The 25,690-nt window shown below is 41.6% G+C and overlaps 1 protein-coding gene across 1 annotated transcript; it reads left to right on the top strand.

The window, feature by feature from the left end:
- Positions 1–24,289: 24,289 nt before the first annotated feature.
- On the top strand, positions 24,290–25,219 carry LOC143766996 (olfactory receptor 5V1-like). The gene has a single exon (XM_077255015.1). It carries the CDS (start codon positions 24,290–24,292, stop codon positions 25,217–25,219), a length of 930 nt encoding a protein of 309 aa, XP_077111130.1.
- The last annotated feature ends 471 nt before the right edge of the window (positions 25,220–25,690 follow it).

Raw genomic sequence — 25,690 nt, 5'->3', positions numbered from 1 at the left:
GTAAAAATTAATAAATAAAAAACTAATAAAGTGGTATGTTTAAAGTTGTATTAAAATAATTGATTATATAATCAAGAATTATTAATACAATATTAAAAATTGCGGCACCTTCCCTTTAAAAAACCCTGATGGTTGGCCTAGTCAGAAGCTAACCTTGCAGGTGTCAAAGTGGCAAAACATTTGCCACTGTCCAGAAATCAGCATGGCTGAAAATCGGTACCCAGTAATAGGGGCAGGGTCTTGAAATTACTTGGTCACCCTCATGCCATCAAGAATGAGCCTCACATTTTGGTCAACATTAAAGCCCTGTTGGCTCTGTATTTGGCAGATGGTGCCCATCCTTTGCTTTGGCCAGAGCGGGAGGGTATGTAGCAATGTCAGGTAGGCTAGAGTTAAATTCAAGCTCTGCAGGCTTTGACTCGTACACCTGAATAGCTCTGCATAGAAACAGGCTAGGTGATCATCTAAGGCAGTTAGCTCAGGGAAGCTGACCAGACTGGATGTATCTTGAAGTTGAAGAAAGAAACAAGCCAGAATCTCTTTGAGAAAAGTCTGCACAGACTGTGTGCACAAAGCTTCAAGTATCAGTGGTTGCTATGGACAATAGCAGTTTTATTTGCCTGAACTGGGGCTAGCTCAGCAGTGTCTGAAATAGTCAGGGTCTATGCTGTTTAGTGCCCGGAGAAGGCTAGGGATTTATGCTCATTAGTTTGTTTTTGGGGCTCTGTAACCTGTGGAAAACAATAAAAACTGCACGTTTGGACCAAATCTGTATAGCCTGTGTGAATGGTCAGTCAGGTCAGGTCAGTCTTTTGCTCCTTATATATCGCTCTCTGACTGAGCAAAGAAAATGGACTATCCAATTTGGTGTTCTCCTTAGAATGGCAATACCTGATATGTGCTCAGAAACTACTGTTTGGGCGCAACAAAAAAAAAACAACGCGATTTGCCATTTAATTTCTCTGTCCTCCGATGTGATCGCACATCGGAGGACAGAGAAATAGGGTCCCCGATGGCCCCCGATAGCCCCTCAATACTCACCTACCTCCCCCGGTGCTGCTCGTGGCTCCCGATGGGCGCCGCCATCTTTTTTCCGGGGAAAAGATGGCGGGTGCATGCGCAGTACGCCCGCCGCCCGGCAGATCTTTGGGGTCTCGGCTGCCGGGGGTAGCCGAGACCCCAAAGAACATTATCGGGGTCGGTTTGCACCGACCCCTGTTTTGCGATCGCCGGTAATTAACAGTTTACCGGCGACCGCAAAAAAAAAAAAAAAAAGCGATCTGTAATTCTCTGTCCTCTGATATGATCACACATCAGAGGACAGAGAAATAGGGGGATTCGGGGACCCTAACATACTCACCCGGTGTCCCTGGGTCCTCTTCTGTCTTCTCCTGCCGGCCAGCTTTTTCATCATGGCGGGCGCATGCGCAGTGCGCCCGCCATCTGCTGCCATCTGCCGGCCGACAGGAGAGACGAGTTGGGGCTAAAATTAGGGTTAGGGTTAGGGTTGGGGCTAAATTTAGGGTTAGGGTTAGGGTTGGGGCTAAATTTAGGGTTAGGGTTAGGGCTAGGGTTAGGGTTAGGGTTAGGCTACTTTCACACTAGCGTTTTTTGGCTTCCGCCGCAATGCGTCGTTGGAGAAAAAACGCATCCTGCAAAAGTGCTTGCAGGATGCATTTTTTCTCCATTGGCTTGCATTAGCGACGCATTGCGACGGATTGCCACACGTCGCATCCGTCATGCGACGGATGCGTCGTGCTTTGGCGGACCATCGGCACAAAAAAGCTACATGTAACTTTTTTGTGCGACGTGTCCGCCATTTCCGACCGCGGACACGCATGCGCGGCCGGAACTCCGCCCCCGCCTCCCCGCACCTCACAATGGGGCAGCGGATGCGTTGAAAAAACAGCATCCGCTGCACCCGTTGTGCGGCGCTTACAACGCTAGCGTTGGTACATCGGCCCGACACACTGCGATGGGCCGAGTACGACGCTAGTGTGAAAGTAGCCTTAGGCTTCTTTCACACTTGCGTCGGTACGAGGCGGTCGCAATGCGTTGGCCCGACGTATGTTGTGAAAATTGTGTACAACGTGGGCAGCGGATGCAGTTTTTCAACGCATCCGCTGCCCAGTCTATGTCCTGGGGAGGAGGCGGCAGAGTTACGGCCACGCATGCGCGGAAATGGCGGACGCGACGTACAAAAAAAAGGTTATATTGAACTTTTTTTGTGACGACGGGGCTAAAGTTATGGTTAGGGTTGGGGCTAAAGTTAGGGTTAGGGTTGGGGCTAAAGTTAGGGTTAGAGTTGGGATTAGGGTTAGGGTTTGGAGTAGGGTTGGGATTAGGGTTACGTTTGGGATTAGGGTTGGTATTAGGGTTACGTTTGGGATTAGGGTTAGGGGTGTGTTGGATTTAGCAGCTCCGCCGCACTCCTTGTACAGCACCCCCGGCCGTGAAGATGTTTTTCTTATATCAATAAAGTCACCTGCATTGGATGTCCAGTGAGTGCTCTCTGCTTTCTTCTCATCGATATCTACAATTGGATTTAGGGTTTTGATTAGGGTTATGGTTAGGGTTGAGATTAGGGCTGTTTTGGGGTTAGGGTTGTGATTATCGTTAGGGTTGTGATTAGGATTATGGATCGGGTTGAGATTAGGGTTAGGGGTGTGTTGGAGTTAGGGTTGGAGTTATAATTTGGGGGTTTCCACTGTTTAGGTACATCAGGGGGTCTCCAAACACGACAGCCAATTTTGCGCTAAAAAAGTCAAATGGTGCTCCCTCCCTTCTGAGCTCTGCCGTGCGCCCAAACAGTGGTTTACCCCCACATATGGGGCATCAGCGTACTCGGGATAAATTGGACAACAACTTTTGGGGTCCAATTTCTCCTGTTACCCTTGTGAAAATAAAAACTTGGGGGCTAAAAATCTTTTTTGTGGAAAAAAAAAATATTTTTTTATTTTCACTACTCTGCATTATAAACATCTGTGAAGCACTTGAGCATTCAAAGTTCTCACCACATATCTAGGTAAGTTCCTTAGGGGGTCTAGTTTCCAAAATTTGGTCACTTGTGGGGGGTTTCTACTGTTTAGGTACATCAGGGGCTCTGCAAACGCAACATAACACCCACAGACAATTCTATCAAAGTCTGAATTCCAAAATGGTGCTCCTTCTCTTCCGAGCTCTGCCGTGTGCCAAAACAGTGGTTTACCCCCACATATGGGGTACCAGCATACTCAGGACAAATTGGAGAACAAATATTGGCATCCAATTTCTCTTGTTACCCTTGTGAAAATAAAAACTTTGGGGCTAAAAAATCTTTTTTGTGGAAAAAAAAAATATTTTCTATTTTCACTACTCTGCATTATAAACTTCTGTGAAGCACTTGGGCATTCAAAGTTCTCACCACATATCTAGATAAGTTCCTTGGGGGGTCTAGTTTTCAAAATGGGGTCACTTGTGGGGGGTTTCTACTGTTTAGGTACATCAGTGGCTCTGCAAACGCAACATAACGCCCGCAGACCATTCTATCAAAGCCTGCATTTCAAAATGGCGCTCATTCCCTTCCAAGCTCTGCCGTGCTCCCAAAAAGTGGTTTACCCCCACATATTGGGTACCAGCATACTCAGGACAAATTGGACAACAACTTTTGGGGTCCAATTTCATTGTTACCCTTGTGAAAATAAAAATTTGGGGGCTAAAAAAATCTTTTTTTTTATTTTCACTACTCTGCATTATAAACTTCTGTGAAGCACTTGGGCATTCAAAGTTCTCACCACATATCTAGATAAGTTCCTTGGGGGGTCGATTTTCCCAAATGGGGTCACTTGTTGGGGGTTTCTACTGTTTAGGTACATTAGGGGTCTGCAAACGCAACATAATGCCCGCAGACAATTCTATCAAAGTCTGCATTCCAAAATGGCACTCCTTCCCTTCCGAGCTCTGCCGTGCGCCCAAACAGTGGTTTATCCCCACATATGGGGTACCAGCATACTCAGGACAAATTGGAGAACAAATATTGGCATCCAATTTCTCTTGTTACCCTTGTGAAAATAAAAACTTGGGGGCTAAAAAATCTTTTTTGTGGAAAAAAAAAATATTTTCTATTTTCACTACTCTGCATTATAAACTTCTGTGAAGCACTTGGGCATTCAAAGTTCTCACCACATATCTAGAAAAGTTCCTTGGGGGGTCTAGTTTTCAAAATGGGGTCACTTGTGGGGGGTTTCTACTGTTTAGGTACATCAGTGGCTCTGCAAACGCAACATAACGCCCGCAGACCATTCTATCAAAGCCTGCATTTCAAAATGGCGCTCCTTCCCTTCCAAGCTCTGCCGTGCGCCCAAAAAGTGGTTTACCCCCACATATTGGGTACCAGCATACTCAGGACAAATTGGACAACAACTTTTGGGGTCCAATTTCATTGTTACCCTTGTGAAAATAAAAATTTGGGGGCTAAAAAAATCTTTTTTTTTATTTTCACTACTCTGCATTATAAACTTCTGTGAAGCACTTGGGCATTCAAAGTTCTCACCACATATCTAGATAAGTTCCTTGGGGGGTCGATTTTCCAAAATGGGGTCACTTGTTGGGGGTTTCTACTGTTTAGGTACATTAGGGGTCTGCAAACGCAACATAATGCCCGCAGACAATTCTATCAAAGTCTGCATTCCAAAATGGCGCTCCTTCCCTTCCGAGCTCTGCCGTGCGCCCAAACAGTGGTTTACCCGCACATATGGGGTACCAGCATACTCAGGACAAATTGGACAACAACTTTTGGGGTCCAATTTCTCTTGTTACCCTTGTGAAAATAAAAACTTGGGGGCTAAAAATCTTTATTGTTAAAAAAAAAATATTTTTTATTTTCACGACTCTGCATTATAAACTTCTGTGATGCACTTGGGCATTCAAAGTTCTCACTACACATCTAGATAAGTTCCATGGGGGGTCTAGTTTCCAAAATGGGGTCACTTTTGGGGGGTTTCTACTGTTTAGGCACATCAGGGGCTCTCCAAACGCGACATGGCGTCCGATCTCAATTCCAGTCAATTTTGCATTGAAAAGTCAAATGGCGCTCCTTTGCTTCTGAGCTCAGCCATGCGCCCAAACAGTGGTTTACCCCCACATATGGGGTGTCGGCGTACTCAAGACAAATTGTTCAACAACTTCTGGGGTCCATTTTCTCCTGTTACCCTTGGTAAAATAAAAATTTGGAGGCAAAAATATCATTTTTGTAGAAAAAATGCGATTTTTTTATTTTCACGGCTCTACGTTATAAACTTCTGTGAAGCACCTGGGGGTTTAAAGTGCTCACCACACATCTAGATAAGTTCCTTAAGGGGTCTAGTTTCCAAAATGGTGTCATTTGTGGGGGGTCTCCACTGTTTAGGCACATCAGCGGCTCTCCAAACGTGACATGGCGTCCGATCTCAATTCCAGCCAATTCTACATTGAAAAAGTAAAACGACACTCCTTCTCTTCCAAGCTCTGCGGTGCGCCCAAACAGTGGTTTACCCCCACATATGGGGTATCGACGTACTCAGGAGAAATTGCACAACAACTTTTGTGGTCTAATTTCTCCTGTTAACCTTGTGAAAATAAAAATTTGGGGGCAAAAAGATCATTTTTGTAGAAAAAATGCGATTTTTTTATTTTCACGGCTCTACGTTATAAACTTCTGTGAAGCACTTGGGGGTTCAAAGTGCTCACCACACATCTAGATAAGTTCCTTAAGGGGTCTAGTTTCCAAAATGGTATCACTTGTGGGGGGTTTCCACTGTTTAGGCACATCAGGGGCTCTCCAAACGCAACATGGCATCCGATCTCAATTCCAGCCAATTCTGCATTGAAAAAGTCAAACGGTGCTCCTTCACTTCCAAGCTCTGCGGTGCACCCAAACAGTGGTTTACCTCCACATATGGGGTATCGACGTACTCAGGAGAAATTGCACAACAACTTTTGTGGTCTAATTTCTCCTGATACCCTTGTGAAAATAAGAATTTGTGGGCGAAAAAATCATTTTTGTGAAAACAAATGCGATTTTTTATTTTCACGGCTCTACGTTATAAACTTCTGTGAAGCACTTGGGGGTTCAAAGTGCTCACCACACATCTATATAAGTTCCTTAAGGGGTCTAGTTTCCAAAATGGTGTCACTTGTGGGGGGTTTCTACTGTTTAGGCACATTAGGGGTTCTCCAAACGCGACATGGCGTCCGATCTCAATTCCAGCCAATTCTGCATTGAAACAGTCAAACGGTGCTCCTTCACTTCCAAGCTCTGCGGTGCGCCCAAACAGTGGTTTACCTCCACATATGGGGTATCGGCGTACTCAGAAAAAATTGCACAACAAAACTTGGGGTTAAATTTCTGTTTTTACACTTGTAAAAATTTAAAAAAATGGTTCTGAAGTAAAATGTTTGCAAAAAAAAGTTAAATGTTCATTTTTTTCTTCCACAGTGTTTCAGTTCCTGTGAAGTACGTAAAGGGTTAATAAACTTCTTGAATGTGGTTTTGAGCAGCTTGAGGGGTGCAGTTTTTAGAATGGTGTCACACTTGGTTATTTTCTCTCATATAGACCCCTCAAAATGACTTCAAAGGTGATGTGGTCCCTAAAAAAAACATGGTGTTGTAAAAATGAGAAATTGCTGGTCAACTTTTAACCCTTATAACTCCCTAACAAAAAAAAAAATTGTTTCCAAAATTGTGCTGATGTAAAGTAGACATGTGGGAAATGTTATTTATTAACTATTTTTTGTGACATATCTCTCTGATTTAAGGGCATAAAAATACAAAGATTGAAAATTGCAAAATTTTAAAAATTTTCGCCATATTTCCATTTTTTTCATAAATAATCGCAAGTAATATCGAAGAAATTTTACCACTAACTTGAAGTACAATATGTCACGAAAAAACAATCTCAGAATCAGCGGGATCCGATAAAGCGTTCCAGAGTTATAACCTCTTAAAGTGACAGTGGTCAGAATTGTAAAAATTGGCTCGGTCATTAAGTACCAAATTGGCTCTGTCACTAAGGGGTTAAAAATTTCCATTTTTTCCCCTAAAGAGTTGCTTTGGAGTTTTTAATTTTGAAAAGGGCTAATAGGAGAAAATGGATGGTACAATTTGTTAAACAATTTTTTCTGAGTAAAATGATACACCATATGCTAACTACTATTGAGGCAGAGTGCAAAGGTCAGAAGTGAAGAAGTAAATAAAAGAGAAACAGAAACATCAGCTCACCAGGAAAAAAAAATATCTCAGAGTAGGGTATGGTGCAACCTTAGACGGGTTCCTGAGTGTATGAAATGTTTGCTAACACTAAGAGATAGTCATCTTGAAACGCATAGTCCTGGTGTCTCATCTTTTGTATGTATTTTTAATCTCCCCTTTGGATTTTTACATGATATAATACATGTGATGTTTTAATTTATGATACTTATTTTTGCATTTGCTGCCATTTTCCCTTATTTCTCATGCAGAAGGGAAAAAGCGCCATATTGAAGTTCAAATTTTGATGGAATAGTTTGATGGTGCCATGTTATATTGGCAAAGCCCCTGAGGTGCTAGAACAGAAAATTCACCCCATAAGTGACCCAATTTTACAAACTACACCCCTAAATGAACTCATCTAAGGGTGCAGTGATTATATTGACACCACAGGTTTGTCACCGAATTTTATACCATTGGGCCATGAACAAAAAATAATTACATTTTTATCACAAAAAAAATATATTTTTGCCCCAGATTTTACATTTTCATGGGTACAAATAGCACCAAAATGTGTCACAATTTCTGCTGAAGGCGGCAATACCCCATATGTGGCTCTATAGTAATGATTAACCATATGGCGAGTCTAGGAATGGACTGAACACTATTTGCCTCCTGGAGTGCATATTTTCCTAGAATAGTTTGCAGACTCTATATACAGAGCCCTAAGTGCTAGAAGGACAGAATTCCCCCTCAAGTGATCCCATTTTGGAAATTATACTCCTCTGGGGATTTATCTACAGGTGGAGTGACGACTTTGACTCCATGGGTGTTCTCCAGAAACAAGCAGCAGTGGATATTGCTGAGTGAAAATTCCAGATTTGTAATTGTGGTGCCCAGTACGTTGTAGTTCCCATTACGTTATAGTGTCCGTACATCATGCCTCTGGAGACACACACCTTGTAAATTACTGACAAAACATGTGGATGCTAAATGTGGTTTAGCCACATTATTGCGCTCAGACAGAAAGCTAAAGGTGAGGGAAAACTGTCACCATAGTGAAAAGACAATCTATTGTTTAATATTCTAGCACATGTGTTTCTTGACATATATGTTCGTTTGTGGTTTTGCTGCCTACTGTCTGAATTTACAATGTGCACATGCCAATAAGAACAAGGAAATCCATTGTATAAATAGGTGTGTTCAAACTTTTGACTGGTACTGCATGTGCATGTAAACGTGGTACTAAAACCAGCAAATGTTCACCTCAATTTGAATTGGAGGTCATCTTTGTAGCTATCCTGGAGTGGGCCTGACCCAGTTCTGTTGACAGGTCTCCACAGATATCCACAGCCTCAGTTTCTGGCCTTCACTTTGCCATGGCCCTGTGGGATATGGCCAGTGCTCGGGATTATGTTGGCCTGGCAGCCTTTTTAAAGGACATTCAGAGGTATCGACATCGCTTGTTGATGCAGATGTACACCTATTGCTGGCTTCTGAGCTTTTTGAACCTCATTTTGACCCTTGATAGAGTTTGATCTTCACCTTGGTCTTGTTTCTGAATTTCACTTCTGTTTCAGCCTTTGTATTTTTCTCCAGGGTAGCAAAAACACCACAATGAACGCCTTTGTTCTATAAATGAACAGGTTATATATAGTATAAGGTTTATTATGTTGTTTTTCACTTTATAACTTTATATTTAACATTTTGTAACATTCTCCAGGGTGAAGCTTGTCCTCCCAAAGGCTTTCACCAAAGCTTAAACACAGATAAAGACGGGAGTCATTATGCTGATAGGTGGGGTAGGGGTCATTTCTTTCTTTTAAATTAGACAAATAGAAGACTTTTTATTTTCTACTTTTTTAGTATCGGGTGAGAGATGAAGAATAGATCATTGCTGCTTCCCCTGAGCGAGGTGAGAATCCAGATATCACATGAGATATAAATGTGTTTTATTCTTAGTAATATTTTAGGTTTATAGTCAATATTTTCATAAACAACATATTGTGATCTCAGAACCTGATTATTATATGAAGGGAGACCACAATAATTAGAGGCTGATGATCTCTTCTCACTGCAGCAGTCTGTCGCTGATCAGTTTAGCAGGTTTCCTTCTAGAATGCCAACGACTGAACGATAGAATTGTAATACTCCTTGTCTTTTTACAACTACAATGTTTAGCTGCTGCAGATTGTATAATAAAGTATGGTGTCCCAATTGCTGGATTATAATACACACTACAGCTGCTGCAGAACACTATATTGTGTATAATGATATTCTGCAGCATCTAAGGATCAGAAGCAGTTGAGATGCTTTTCATGAGGTTCTGCAGCAGCTGAGGTGTGGATACTAACGCTCTGCAGAAACTCATCTGAGGTGTTTGAAATTATCTTATATGACAAAGCAATGCGTGTTTTATGAGGTTCTGCAGCAGCTGAAGTGTATAAAGATGCTCCGCCACATCAGAAGTCTGTATTTTTATCATGTTTGCAGCTGAAATGAGTACAATAGTGAAATATGGCATCTAAATTGTGCATTATGAGGTTCGCCAACAGCTAAGGTGTAAAATTATACTCCGCAGCATCTAATACCATTATTATCAGGTTCTGTAGCAGTTGAGGAGAGTACAATAATGTCATCTGGCATTTAAGTATGAAGCAGCTGAAGTATACCATTATCCTTTGCAGCATCAGATGTCGGTATTATCCGGTTCTGTAGCTGTTGGGGTAAGATGCATAATATAATGTGGCATTTTAAGAGTATAGCATGAGGTTCTGCAGCAGCTAAAGTGCAGATAGTGCTGCCCTGCAGCAAATGAAGTCTATTATCAGGCTTTATAGCATCCTATCTACTATATGAACTGTGTATTATATTATGAGGTTCTGCAGCATCTGAGCTGTGGATTATGGGGTCTGGCAGCATTTTGTGCTGTGCATTGAGGATCTGCAGAATCTAGCCTCAGCATTAGATTCTGCATCTGCTGCAGTGTGTATTATGTGGCTCTGCAGTAGTGTAGTCATACTGTATATGCTGCATTTCATTTGAGGAGGATTTTGCAGAGATGGAGTTGTTGATCATGGGGTTCTGCATCAGCTGAGGATTGTATCATGCAATTTTGCAGAAGTGTGTACGATAAGGTTCTGGAGCAGCAAGGACATAGAAGTGCGTCGCCTGGAATTGTGATTGGGTGTACATCACCCCATTACAATTCGTCAGTCTCCAGTCACATAGAGTGACTTCAGACTTTTCATTTCAGACAAGACAACCCCTTTAAATATACAGGTGCTTCTCACAAAATTAGAATATCATCAAAAAGTTAATTTATTTCTGTTCTTTAATACAAAAAGTGAAGCTCATATATAGAGTAATTATAAACAGAGTGATCTATTTCAAGTGTTTATTTCTGTTAACGTTGATGATTATGGCTTACAGCCAATGAAAACTCAAAAGTCATTATCTCAGGAAATTAGAATACTTTATAACACCAGCTTGAAAAATGATTTAAAATCTGAAATGTTGGCCTACTGAAATGTATGTTCAGTAAATGCACTCAATACTTGGTAGGGGTTCCTTTTGCATCAATTACTGCATCAATGTGGCGTGGCATGGAGGCGATCAGCCTGTGGCACTGCTGAGGTGTTATGGAAGTCCAGGTTGCTTTGATAGCAGCCTTCAGCTCGTCTGCATTGTTGGGTCTGGTGTCTCTCATCTTCCTCTTGACAATACCCCATAGATTCTCTATGGGGTTAAGGTCAGGCGAGTTTGCTGGCCAATCAAGCACAGTGATGCTGTTGTTTGTAAACCAAGTATTGGTACTTTTGGCAGTGTGGACAGATGCTAGGTCCTGCTGGAGAATGAAATTTCCATCTCCAAAAAGCTTGTCTGCAGAGGGAAGCATGAAATGCTCTAAAATTTCCTGGTAGACGGCTGCACTGACTTTGGTTTTGACAAAAAACAGTGGACCTACACCAGCAGATGACATGGCTCCCCAAACCATCACTGATTGTGGAAACTTCACACTAGACCTCAAGCAGCTTGGATTGTGGCCTCTCCACTCTTCCTCCAGACTCTGGAACCTTGATTTCCAAATGAAATGCAAAATTTACTTTCATCTGAAAACAACACCTTGGACCACTGAGCAACAGACCTGTTCTTTTTCTCCTTGGCCCAGGTAAGACGCTTCTGGTGTTGCCTATTAGTCATAAGTGGCTTGACACAAGGAATATGACACTTGTAGCCCATGTCCTGGATACGTTTGTGTGTAGTGGCTCTTGAAGCAATGACTCCAGCAGCAGTCCACTCCTTGTGAATCTCCACAAAATTTTTGAATGGCCTTTTCTTAACAATCCTTTCAAGGCTGCGGTTATCTCGGTTGCTTGTGCACCTTTTTCTACCACACTTTTTCCTTTCACTGAACTTTCCATTAATATGCTTGGATACAGCACTCTGAACAGCCAGCTTCTTTAGCAATGACCTTTTGTGGCTTACTTTCCTTGTGGAGTGTGTCAATGACTGCCATCTGGACATCTGTCAAGTCAGCAGTCTTCCCCATGATTATGGAGCTACTGAAACAGACTGAGGGACCTTTTAAAACAATTAGAAAGCCTTTAAGGGTGTTTTTTGTTAATTATTCTAATTTTCTGAGATAATGACTTTTGGGTTTTCATTGTCTGAAAGGCATAATTATTAACATTAACAGAAATAAACACTTGACATAGATCACTCTGTAATGACTCTAATACAGTGCCTAAAAGTAGTATTCAAACCCCTGCAGATTTAGCAGGTTTAATAAGATGCAAATAAGTTAGAGCCTTCAAACTTCAAACAAGAGCAGGATTTATTAACAGATGCATAAATCTTACAAACCAAAAAGTTTTGTTGCTCAGTTAAATTTTTATAAATTTTAAACATAAAAGTGAGGGTCAATTATTCTTCAACCCCTAGGTTTAATATTTTGTGGAATAACCTTTGTTTGCAATTACAGCTAATAATCGTCTTTTATAAGACCCGATCAAGCCGGCACAGGTCTCTGGAGTTATCTTGGCCCACTCCTCCATGCAGATCTTCTCCAAGTTATCTAGGTTCTTTGGGTGTCTCATGTGGACTTTATTCTTGAGCTCCTTCCACAAGTTTTCAATTGGGTTAAGGTCAGGAGACTGACTAGGCCACTGCAACACCTTGATTTTTTGCCTCTTGAACCATGCCTTGGTTTTCTTGGCTGTGTGCTTTGGGTCGTTGTCTTGTTGGAAGATGAAATGATGACCCATCTTAAGATCCTTGATGGAGGAGCGGAGGTTCTTGGCCAAAATCTCCAGGTAGGCCGTGCTATCCATCTTCCCATGGATGCGGACCAGATAGCCAGGCCCCTTGGCTGAGAAACAGCCCCACAGCATGATGCTGCCACCACCATGCTTGACTGTAGGGATGGTATTCTTGGGGTCGTATGCAGTGCCATCCAGTCTCCAAACTTCACGTGTGTGGTTGGCACCAAAGATCTCGATCTTGGTATCATCAGACCAGAGAACCTTGAACCAGTCAGTCTCAGAGTCCTCCAAGTGATCATGAGCAAACTGTAGACGAGCCTTGACATGACGCTTTGAAAGTAAAGGTACCTTACGGGCTCGTCTGGAACGGAGACCATTGCGGTGGAGTACGTTACTTATGGTATTGACTGAAACCAATGTCCCCACTGCCATGAGATCTTCCCGGAGCTCCTTCCTTGTTGTCCTTGGGTTAGCCTTGACTTTTCGGACAAGCCTGGCCTCGGCACAGGAGGAAACTTTCAAAGGCTGTCCAGGCCGTGGAAGGCTAACAGTAGTTCCATAAGCCTTCCACTTCCGGATGATGCTCCCAACAGTGGAGACAGGTAGGCTCAACTCCTTGGAAAGGGTTTTGTACCCCTTGCCAGCCTTGTGACCCTCCACGATCTTGTCTCTGATGGCCTTGGAATGCTCCTTTGTCTTTCCCATGTTGACCATGTATGAGTGCTGTTCACAAGTTTGGGGAGGGTCTTAAATAGTCAGAAAAGGCTGGAAAAAGAGATAATTAATCCAAACATGTGAAGCTCATTGTTCTTTGTGCCTGAACTACTTCTTAATACTTTAGGGGAACCAAACAGAATTCTGGTGGGTTGAGGGGTTGAATAATAAATGACCCTCTGAATAAACTTTTCCCAATTTTAAAAAAAAAATAAACAAAGAAATAACATTCTTTTTTGCTGCAGTGCATTTCACACTTCCAGGCTGATCTACAGTCCAAATGTCACAATGCCAAGTTAATTCCAAATGTGTAAACCTGCTAAATCTGCAGGGGGTTGAATACTACTTGTAGGCACTGTATATGAGTTTCACTTTTTATATTGAAGAACTGAAATAAATTAACTTTTTGATGATATTCTAATTTTGTGAGAAGCAGCTGTATCTTGTGGACCTGATGAGGCTAGTGTACTTACGTTGAACATTTATAGAAGATCTAGCTGGATTCAAATATTGGTCATATATCAGAATTATACAGCTATTCTGACATGGATTTTCAAAGTAAGTACACCAATTCATCAATTAGTTTTGTTTGATTTCAAAGGAGAAAAAAATCTGGGATTTTTTTGGGGGTGATTACGAAATGCTGATTTGTTGTTATGGCAACTAGAGGCATTACATAGCCCTGAAATCTGCAATGTTCAAAGTTCAATAAACTATTGCTGCTGGTGTGATTTATTAGACCTCCTCTCATTATAACCCTGACAAACTTCTATAATACACTGCACTATATGGGTAGTGCAAAGTATTATGTATGCAATCAAAGGATCGCATGTTCAAGTTCCTAATCTGGAAAAAAACAAATACACCCCCAAAAAGACAAATTATATTATACAAACCATAACAAACCATAATATTAGAATATTTCATTATTTGTCATCCATGTGAACGCCAAAATAAAAAATACAATAGTTAAAAAGTCATATGTATGGTAAACCAAAATGGTAAAAAAAAATATAAACTACACTTTGTTATGCAAAAAAGCTGTGTAAACTGAAAAATTAAAAAGTAATGGATTTCAGAATATGACAAAAAATATTTTTTAATTGACTTTTTTCTGAAAGAATAATAAAATATGAAAAAACTATATAATTTGTTTATCACCATATTTATTAATATCGATGCCTTGAATAAACTTACAGTAGAATGTCAATTATGATACAAATTTTAAAGTAAAAAATGTGATTAAAAAAATTATATGCTTGTACTACGAAATACATACAAGCCCTCAGAAAGCTCTGGAAAAAAAAAGCTCCATATCTCAGAATATGGCAACCGAAAAATTTTTTTTTGTTCTTGTGCAAAAGTAGTAAAACATAAAAACCTATATAAATTGGGTCTCATCATACTTGCATGAACCCACAGAGTAAAGGTAGCATGTCAATTATGCTGCATGGTAGATGGTTTGTCAAAATAAGAACTAGCTTGTAAAGTTTAAAGAGTGCGGGACTTAGGGTCATGCACAAATGCACAATATGATCATATAATAAAAAAAGTGCAAATATAGACCATAACAAAAAATATGTATATAAAATTGCCAAATTTATTGAATGAAATAATAATACAAGATAAAAATCAGCTCAACCAAAATGACAGAAGATGTCACAAATTGGGAATGGTAGAAGTGATAATAACTCCAAAAGAGATGTTACGGGTAATAGAGTCAATTTGCATAACAGTGCATAATTATACAAAGAACGTTAAAGATCAATAACCTGATAGCATTAAACACTAATATTTAATATAGATGTGGTAGAAACACCAAAACAAATATACATATATAATAAAGGTGCAAGGCACAGAGAATATGGAGTTACTAGACCACAATTGAAGAAATAAAGAGCTAATGCTATGAGGTAGATAAATAACAATAATAAGTCAAATGCATGCATAAGAAGCATATTGACAAGGAACATGCTATCAAGTAAAGAGCTTGATATCAGCCACAGCCACAGAATAAAGACAACACTTTTATTGTGCAGGATTATGATAGGCATAACATTAAAAATGTAAAAAAAAATGGCAGATTTTTTGCTGTCTTCTATTTCTCCCTATGAAGAGTTATTAAAAGTTAGGTGATAAGTAGGGGCATACATAGAAATCATGGGGCCCCATAGCAGAAGTTTTAATTGGGCCCCCTAAAATCACAGAAGATCACAGAAGAGCATATCTCACAATTTTGCAGCCTTTACAAAGTAATTTTCCTCCTGCTGAAGTCCTATATTCCTCTTTCATTGCCCCCATAAAGTATGATGCCAACAAAAGTGTCCCATCAACCACAGTATGATACCCCTATGGTGAATTCCTACACATTAGCCTCCACATGCACAATATAATGACCCTACTGTACTCCACCTCAATTCCCAAGGCAAAATATGGTGACCCTAACACAGTATGATTCCCCCAAATGTGACCCTCACTTAGTCCTCCGTGCAGTATAACTGGTCTACATACAGTATAATGGTCCCACACCTCTCCATGCTGTATAATGGCCCACACTAGCCCTGCATACAATATAATTTTCCCCCACACAGCCCTCCACACAGCATGATGGACCACACACAAACCTTCACACTGTATAATTGCGTGCATGCAGCATAATGGCTCTAACACAGCCCTTTCAAATATTATGACCCCTACATAGCCCTCTAAAGATTATTGTGGCCCCACATAGTCAACCCTGGGCAAGAATTACCCCTTTCCATCACAGACTTCATCCAACAGACCCTAGTGGAAAAGTATAAAATTTTGATCCAATGTCTCCCGGATCCATTGGTGGTTTCTTTGGTGGATGGAAGACCCATCTACGAGACCATCCTTTCCATTATCGAACCAGTGGAACTTTGGGTAGAAATGCTGCACTCGGAAAAGATTCCTCTTTATGTGCTGTGTGGTCTGTCTCAGCCTCTGGTTCTAGGTCTGCCATGGCTGCAAAAACACTACCCAGTCTTGGACTGAAAGTCTGGAGAAGTACTCCGCTGGGGTCAATACTGTCACGAGAGTTGCCTTGCTTACATCTGTCCTGTTTGACCTCCGACATCTCCTGCTAATTTGGCTGGTTTGGCCCATTGAACGTATGTGGATGTCTTTGAGAAGAAGGAGGCTGAGACTTTACCACCCACAAATATAAGACAGCTTTTAAAACCCACGACGGTCATTATGAGTATCGCGTTATGATGTTTGAACTCTGCAATGCCCCAGCAGTCTTCCAAAAACTGGTAAATTACATCTTCAGGGACCTCCTCTACACGTGTGTGGTAGTTTAGCTTGATGACATCTTGGTGTACTCTCCCGACTCTCCTTGACTCTCCAATTTCGGCCGGCTGGTAAGAACGACAATGTGGATGCTTTCTCCAGATCCTTCCAGGCTTCCGACCAGGAGGAGGTGCTTAAACACATTGTCGATCCCTCTAAAATTATTATGGTCGTTCCTTTGGATTTGTCTCGGCTTCCTGCCGGTAAGACTTACATTGGAGAATCTGACAGGAAGTGAGTTCTTCTGTGGGGGTCACTCCTCTAAGTTAGCTGGCCATGTTGGACAGAAGAAAACGGCTCTTCTCATTTCCCGACATTATTGGTGGCCGACCTTTCATAAGGATATTGCTGATTTCATCTCTGCCTATCCCTTTTGTGAACAGAACAAGATTCCAAAATAAGACTCTGGTAGGATACTTTCTTTGCCCATAGTATCTGCTCCTTGGCAGCATATCACAATGAATTTCATCACTGATCTTCCAGTATCGGCTGGGTGCACTGTCATCTGGGATGGTCCATTTCACTCCACTGTCTGGTCTCCCATCTGCTCCTGTACTTGCAGATAAGTTTGCTTTACATATCTTCCACATCCAGGGCTTAGTGCTCCACATTGTCTCAGTTAGAGGTGTCAGTTTACTTGTTGCTTCTGGAGAGACATGGGCAAACTACTAGATGTCATTCTGGAGTTCTCTTCGGCCTACCATCAACAGTCTAACAGCAGGTGGAGTAGGTCAATCAGATTCTGACCAACTTCTTGCGGCGCTTCATCAATGTCCACCAGAGTGACTGGGCTGAACTCCAGCCTTGGGACGAATTTTCTTACAATAATCATGTCAGTGAATCCTCTGCCAAACCTCCATTTTTTGTGGTCTACTGTCAACATCCCAATATTCCGTTTCCTGTTTGTATGACCTCTGATATTCTTGCTACTGAAACCCTCATCAAGGGTTTTTCTAGGATCTGGGAGTACACTAAAGGTACCTTCACACATAACGATTTCGTTAACGATATCGTTGCAACGTCACGCTTTTTTGTGACGTAGCAACGATCCCGCTAACGATCTCGTTATGTGTGACAGCGACCAACGATCAGGCCCCTGCTGGGAGATCGTTGGTCATAGGGAATGATCAGGACCTTTTTTTGGTCGCTGATCACCCGCTGTCATCGCTGGATCGTGCTGGATCCCCCGCCATCAGCTTCCCGCACTGACTGTCAGTGCCGACCGTAAAGAAGAGCACAGCGGTGACGTCACCGCTGTGCTCTGCTTTACGGCCGGCGCTGACACAGTCAGTGCGGGAAGCTGACGGCGGGGACGTGACAGACATCGGAATGTGAGTATGTAGTGTTTTTTTTTTTTTAACTTTTACAATGGTAACCAGGGTAAATATCGGGTTACTAAGCGCGGCCCTGCACTTAGCAACCCGATGTTTACCCTGGTTACCCGGGTGCTGCAGGGGGACTTTGGCATTGTTGAAGACAATTTCAACGATGCCGAAGTCGTTCCCCTGATCGTTGGTCGCTGGAGAGAGCTGTCTGTGTGACAGCTCCCCAGCGACCACACAACGACTTACCAACGATCACGGCCAGGTCATATCGCTGGTCGTGATCGTTGGTAAGTCGTTTAGTGTAACGGTACCTTTAGTCCACATTATTGAGCTTTTCTTAATGTGTGAAGAAACACGCAGACAAGAGACATCTGGAACCGCCTGTTTCGTACTGGGGACAAGGACTGGCTGTCATCTAAGTATATGCATCCCAAGGTACCCTCCTTGCTTCATCAGTCCGATTGAGGTTCTGAAGCAGATCAATCAAGTAGCCTACAAGCTGAAGCTCCTGGTCTCTCTATGGATCTCTATTATTTTCATGTGTCTCTCCTCAAGCCTGCCAACCTCAGTCATTTTTTACAAGATCTTGGTGCCACTCCTGCTCCAGTCAACACTGAAGACACTTTCGAGTTAGAGAACATTCTGGCCACCAAGAGGGTAAGAGAATAAACCTTTTTTCTGGTTGGATTGGAAGGGGTTTGGTCCTGAGGAGAGATCCAGGGAGCCCATGGAGAACATCCATGACCCTCTCCTTCTGGAGGGATTTCTTGCAGGCTTGAAAAAGAGGGGGCGTAAAGGGTGTGGGTACTGTAGTGCTGGTGTCTCTGCCTTCTGCCTCTCTCCCCCAGCACAGACACTGACTCATTTACCGCTGTGACCTCCCTCTCACGTTTCCTGCTCAGGCTGCTGATGCCCTGGGTGCATGCATAGTGCACAGATCCCCAGGCACTGTGCTTAGGGCACGCTCATGGTTCCGTCCTCTTAAAGGGACAGCCCACAATTCTAAAGTGTCTGCAGCCAATGGCTGGGATACACCCATTATATAAGGAACCTCCACCTGATTGGAGGTGCATGTGCAATGTTGTAAGTTTTTGGTACTCTTGTTAGTTCTCAGGCCCAGTGCTTGTATTCCTGTATACCTGCCTATCAGCCGTGCCTGCCTGCCTATCAGCTGTGCCAACCTGCCTGTTTATCAACCATGCCTGCCTGCCTATCAGCCATATCCACCTGCCTGTCTATCTACACCTTCCAGTGTTCATCTGTACATTAGCTAATCCAGTCTGCACCTGCCAGTGCTCTTCTGTACATCAGTCAATTCAGTTCGCACCTGTCAGTGCTCTTCTGTACATCAGTCAATTCAGTTCGCACATGCCAGTGCTCTTCTGTACATCAGCTGGTCCAGTCCACACCTACCAGTGCTCACCTGTACATCAGCTGGTCCAGTCTGTATCCATGGTTCTCATGTTCCTACAGTGCCTGCTTGCATCTACTCTTCCTTACTCCGGGTCATCCCTGCTACCCATCCCTGGGGTGTCAGCTTCCTGAGATTAGTCTTGCAGTAGCACCTGGTTCCACCTCCTCTGTCTTTCCTGGGATCACGTTATCGTCAGCATATGCAGCATTACTGAGAAGGGTAGATGTGAATCCAGATTTGAGATGAGCTAAAAATAACTTGATAGAAAGCTCAGCATGATCCTCCTGTTTCAGCCTCTACTTGATTGCTAAGTTTGCTCCTCACACCTCCTTCTCTATAGAGTATAATAGGATGTGTAAACTGGCATCTCAGTGTGCTGGTAGTCCATCTTGTCTTGAGTAAGATGGAGTTGAACTTTTTTTTCAGAGTAGACGGTGAGTTCAGGAATCAGGGGGTAGGGGAAGAACTTTGTACTTTTGATTTATGAAAAGTTTGCGAAAGTACAGTTGTCATTTGTTTTGTGAAATGTGGTTATAGATATGCTATAAAATGTTATGTAAAATTACAGTAGCAATATTAGAAGTCACAAAATTACTTTATTCTGGAATACAATCACTGCTACAAATTATTATTATTATTCTATTGCTATGTAGCTTCAACCTCAGATGGCAGATTTGCAGAATAATAAAATATAACTACAATGTTTTCTGGTTTTCTACTAACGTCACATATTAATCTAATATATAAGGCTGAATGTGTGTGTGTATGTATGTGAGTGTGTATGTCCAGGATTGGCATCTGCACCGTCGCAGGCACAGTCACACGTCTGGACCCTGAGAGCGTCATAGGCTATGTTGTGAGGCGAAATTTTAACCCCGCGCGTTCCAATTCACCAAACAATTTTGCCCCTATCTACATAATGGGGAAAAAGTGAAAGGAAAAATGTTGGAGGCAAATTGACAGCTGCCAGATGTGAACAAGGGGGACTTAAAGAGTGAGAGCGATGGCGTCAAAGAGTATATACCATACAGTTGCTAAGGAGGGGCCCTGACATGGGATACTCACCACACACGGGGATATGAACACACACGCAAAATGCGCCACACACTACCACGTGCTTGAACACATATATCACCCTCAGCACTTATTTCACCACACATACACCAACCTCGCCACATAAAAGTCGAAACACAAAAGTCGCCGCTCAAAACTCACCACGCGCAAAACTCGCCACATGCAAAACTAGGCTCACCCAAAACTCGCCACACGTGCAAAACTCACCTCATGGAAAACTTGCCACATGCAAAACTTGCACACGCGGAAAAATTGCCACATGCCCAAAAGTTGCAACACATGCAAAACTTGCACATATTCAAAACGCACCACACATAAAACTCGCCACGCGCAAAACTCGCCATGCGCAAAACTTGCTGCACACAACATGCTACACTAACCTGTCACATGCAACTCGACACACAAAAAGTTGCTACACGCATGTCGCCACACAAAACTCATCTCACAAAAGTCGCTACATGCATGTCGCCACACGCAACTCAACACACACAACTTGACACATGAAACTCGCCCTAAAACACACACAAGTCTGGTATTATCCTTCAAAAATAAAAATCTGATTAATAAGCAGACAAACTACAAGAGCAACAAATGTACCATATAGGAAATACGGCAGCTGTCAGTCACATGACCTGTCTATTATATGTATGTGTGAGCTAATATATACTGCCAGGGGGGAGGGCTTCCTGTTGGCTGTGGATTTATCAGGCTGCCAATTTAGCTTACAAATACTGAGGTAAAAATACTGACCAAATAACGTGTGAATGCGGTCTAATACAGAAGGAGATGACATACAGATATATACTATATACAGGAGATGACACACAGGTATATACTATATACAGGAGAGATGACACACAGGTATATACTATATACAGGAGGAGATGACACACAGGTATATACTATATACAGGAGATGACACACAGGTATATACTATATACAGGAGAGATGACACAGGTATATATTGTATACAGGAGGAGATGACACACAGGTATATACTATATACAGGAGATGACACAGGTATATACTATATACAGGAGATGACACACAGGTATATACTATACACAGGAGAGATGACACACAGGTATATACTATATAAAGGAGATGACACACAGGTATATACTATATACAGGAGGAGATGACACAGGTATATACTATATACAGGAGGAGATGACACACAGGTATATACTATATACAGGAGAGATGACACACAGATATATACTATATACAGGAGAGATGACACACAGGTATATACTATATAATAATAATAATAATAATATAGGAGGAGATGATACAGGTATATACTATATACAGGAGGAGATGACACACAGGTATATACTATATACAGGGGAGATGACACACAGATATATACTATATACAGGGGAGATGACACACAATTATATACTATATACAGGAGGAGATGACACACAGGTATATACTGGGGAGATGACACACACATATATACTATATACAGGGGAGATGACACACAGCTTTATACTATATACAGGGGAGATGACACACACATATATACTATATACAAGGGAGATGACACAGGTATGTACTATATACAGGAGATGACACACATATATACTATATAGAGGGGAGATGACACACAGGTATATACTATATACAGGAGGAGATGACATACAGGCATATACTATATAAGGGGAGATGACACACACATATACAGTTATATGAAAAAATTTGGGCACCCCTATTAATCTTAAGCTTAATGTTTTATAAAAATTGTTTTTTTTGCAACAGCTATTTCAGTTTCATATATCTAATAACTGTTGGACACAGTAATGTTTCTGCCTTGAAATGAGGTTTATTGTACTAACAGAAAATGTGCAATCTGCATTGAAAAAAAATTTGACAGGTGCATAAGTATGGGCACCCTTATCATTTTCTTGTTTTAAATACTCCTACCTAATTTTTACTGACTTACTAAAGCACTTTTTTTGGTTTTGTAACCTCATTGAGCTTTGAACTTCATAGCCAGGTGTATGCAATCATGAGAAAAGCTACTTAAAGTGGCCACTTGCAAGTTGTTCTCCTGTTTGAATCTCCTCTGAAGAGTGGCATCATGGGCTCCTCAAAACAACTGTCAAATGATCTGAAAACAAAGATTATTCAACATAGTTGTTCAGGGGAAGGATACAAAAAGCTGTCTCAGAGATTTAACCTGTCAATTTCCACTGTGAGGAACATAGTAAGGAAATGGAAGAACACAGGTACAGTTCTTGTTAAGGCCAGAAGTGGCATGCCAAGAAAAACATCAGAAAGGTAGAGAAGAAGAATGGTGAGATCAGTCAAGGACAATCCTCAGACCACCTCCAGGGAGCTGCAGCATCAACTTGCTGCAGATGGTGTCACTGTGTATCGGTCAACTATGCAACGCACTTTGCACAAGGAGAAGCTGTATGGGAGAGTGATGCGAAAGAAGCCGTTTCTGCAAGCACGCCACAAACAGAGTTGGCTGAGGTATGCAAAAGCACATTTGGAGAAGCCAATTTCTTATTGGAAGAAGGTCCTGTGGACTGATGAAACCAAGATTGAGTTGTTTGGTCATACAAAAAGGCGTTATGCATGGCGGCAAAAAAACACAGCATTCCAAGAAAAACACTTGCTACCCACAGTAAAATTTGGTGGAGGTTCCATCATGCTTTGGGGCTGTGTGGCCAATGCCGGCACCGGGAATCTTGTTAAAGTTGAGGGACGCATGGATTCCTCTCAGCATCAGCAGATTCTTGACAATAATGTTCATGAATCAGTGACAAAGTTAAAGTTACGCAGGGGATGGATCTTTCAGCAAGACAATGATCCAAAACACCGCTCCAAATCTACTCAGGCATTCATGCAGAAGAACAATTACACTGTTCTGGAATGGCCATCCCAGTCCCCAGACCTGAATATCATTGAACATCTGTGGGATCATTTGAAGAGGGCTGTCCATGCTCGGCGACCATCAAACTTAACTGAACTGGAATTGTTTTGTAAAGAGGAATGGTCAAAAATTCCTTCATCCAGGATCCAGGAACTCATTAAAAGCTACAGGAAGCGACTAGAGGCTGTTATTTTTGCAAAAGGAGGATCTACTAAATATTAATGTCACTTTTCTGGTGAGGTGCCCATACTTATGCACCTGTCAAATTTTGTTGAATGCAGATTGCACGTTTTCTGTTAGTACAATAAACCTCATTTCAAGGCAGAAACATTACTGTGTCCAACAGTTATTAGATATATGAAATTGAAATAGCTGTTGCAAAAAAAACAATTTTTATAAAACATTAAGCTTAAGATTAATAGGGGTGCCCAAACTTTTTCATATAACTGTATACTATATACAGGGCAGATGACACACAGGTACAGTATATACTATATACAGGAGATGACATACAGGTATATACTATATACAGGAGGAGATGACACACACATATATACTATATACAGGGGAGATGACACAGGTATATACTATATACAGGAGATGACACACTGGTATATACTATATACAGGGAAGATGACACACACATATATACTATATACAGGGGAGATGACACACAGGTATATACTATATACAGGGGAGATGACACTCACATATATACTATATACAGGGAAGATGACACACAGGTATATACTATATACAAGAGGAGATGACATACAGGTATATACTATATACAGGAGGAAATGACACACACAGATGTGAGGTCGAAATGACAAGTGTTAGGGGGGAATGAGAGTAGTGAGGGGGAAAATAAGAGGAGTGAGGGTAAAAATGAGAGGTGTAAGGGAGAAAATGAGAGATGTGAGGGGGAAAATGAGAGGCGTGATGGGAAAATAAGAGTGAGGTGCTATAACTAACCACAGATATTTACTATGCCCAGGCAACGCCGGGCTCTTCAGCTAGTCAAAATATAAAAATCATAAAATAAATTTTCCAATTGTGATCTTTTTTTTTCTCCAGAATCTGGTTCAGCGTTGGATGGCTCTCATAAACCAGACTTATTTTTGTGATTTTATCCTACTAGGCTTTTCAGGTGGACAGGTTTTGCTGTCATTTCTCATACTAACTATCTATACAATGATTCTATTGGGAAACCTGATAATATTTAGTGTTATAAGGATTGACAACCATCTCCAGACACCCATGTACTTCTTCTTGAGTTATTTATCCATTTTAGACATCTGTTACTCTACAGTCACCCTCCCATCTATGCTGGTCAATGCCATCACTGGTAATAGAAGGATATCCTTTAACAGATGCTTCACCCAACTCTACTTTTTCGTCTCTCTTGGAGGGTCAGAATGTCTTCTTCTCGCTGCAATGGCGTATGACCGTTATGTAGCCATATGTAACCCCCTCTATTACTCGGTCGTTATGAATAAGAGGTTCTGCTCATGCTTGGTAGGAGCATCCTGGTTTAGTGGTTTCTTAAACTCCGTCCTTCATACCTTGATGACCTCTAAACTGACCTTTTGTGGATCTAGACATGTCAATCATTTCTTTTGTGATGTGCCCCCCATGTTAAATGCGGCCTGCACCGACACACACACTAGTCAGTTGCTATTGTATATAGTCAGTGTCTTTCTAGGGATGACACCATTTGTGTTTGTTGTCGCTTCCTATGTACAAATTATATCTACTATCTTGAAGATACAGTCAACCAATGGAAGAAAGAAGGCCTTCTCTACGTGCTCGTCCCACCTCATTGTAGTTACCGTGTTCTATGTGACAGCTAACTTCAACTATATTGGACCGGCACCTGGAGATTCATTTGACATTGTGAGGCTCTCCTCTGTTCTGTACAGTGTTTTAACTCCTTTGTTTAATCCGATTATTTACTGTCTGAGAAACAAAGAGGTCAAGAAGGCACTAGTAAAGACTTTCTGCTGGAAAGATTATTTGAAATAAAATTGGGGCAATAATCAATAAAATAATGTACCGTAATTTTTTTAAAATATTTTTTTGTAATAGAAAAAAATAAGAACAAAAATTGGGGCTAGCCACCATAGACAGAAACGCCTGGTGTGTGATTACCCCTCAACATTACTTTCATGACATTAGCTAATGTGTATATTTGCAAACTGTAAATTATCTTGAGAGGGGGGCCCTGCACCTACCAAACAGTAACAAAGGTGATGGGACCAGTTGAGGTTCTTCTCTCTTTATGGGTCTGAATGGCAAATATACACATGTTACTGTGCTCTTATAGCAAGTCATTTTATCGCTACATAATGTCGCCCCCAGTAAACACATGCTCTTTTTTTCTCTCTTTACCTCACATACAGTATGATTGTGCAGTAAAAGCCATATGATTATGGCTAGAATAGAACTGAAACTCACCCATGGTATTTGAAGGCACAGTGGCCCATTCAACCTCTC

The sequence above is a fragment of the Ranitomeya variabilis genome, chromosome 4 (assembly GCF_051348905.1).
Source record: "Ranitomeya variabilis isolate aRanVar5 chromosome 4, aRanVar5.hap1, whole genome shotgun sequence".
In the NCBI taxonomy this organism is placed as follows: domain Eukaryota; kingdom Metazoa; phylum Chordata; class Amphibia; order Anura; family Dendrobatidae; genus Ranitomeya; species Ranitomeya variabilis.
The sequence above is the reverse complement of the archived record's forward strand: the minus strand, read 5'-3'. Positions and strand labels throughout refer to the sequence as shown.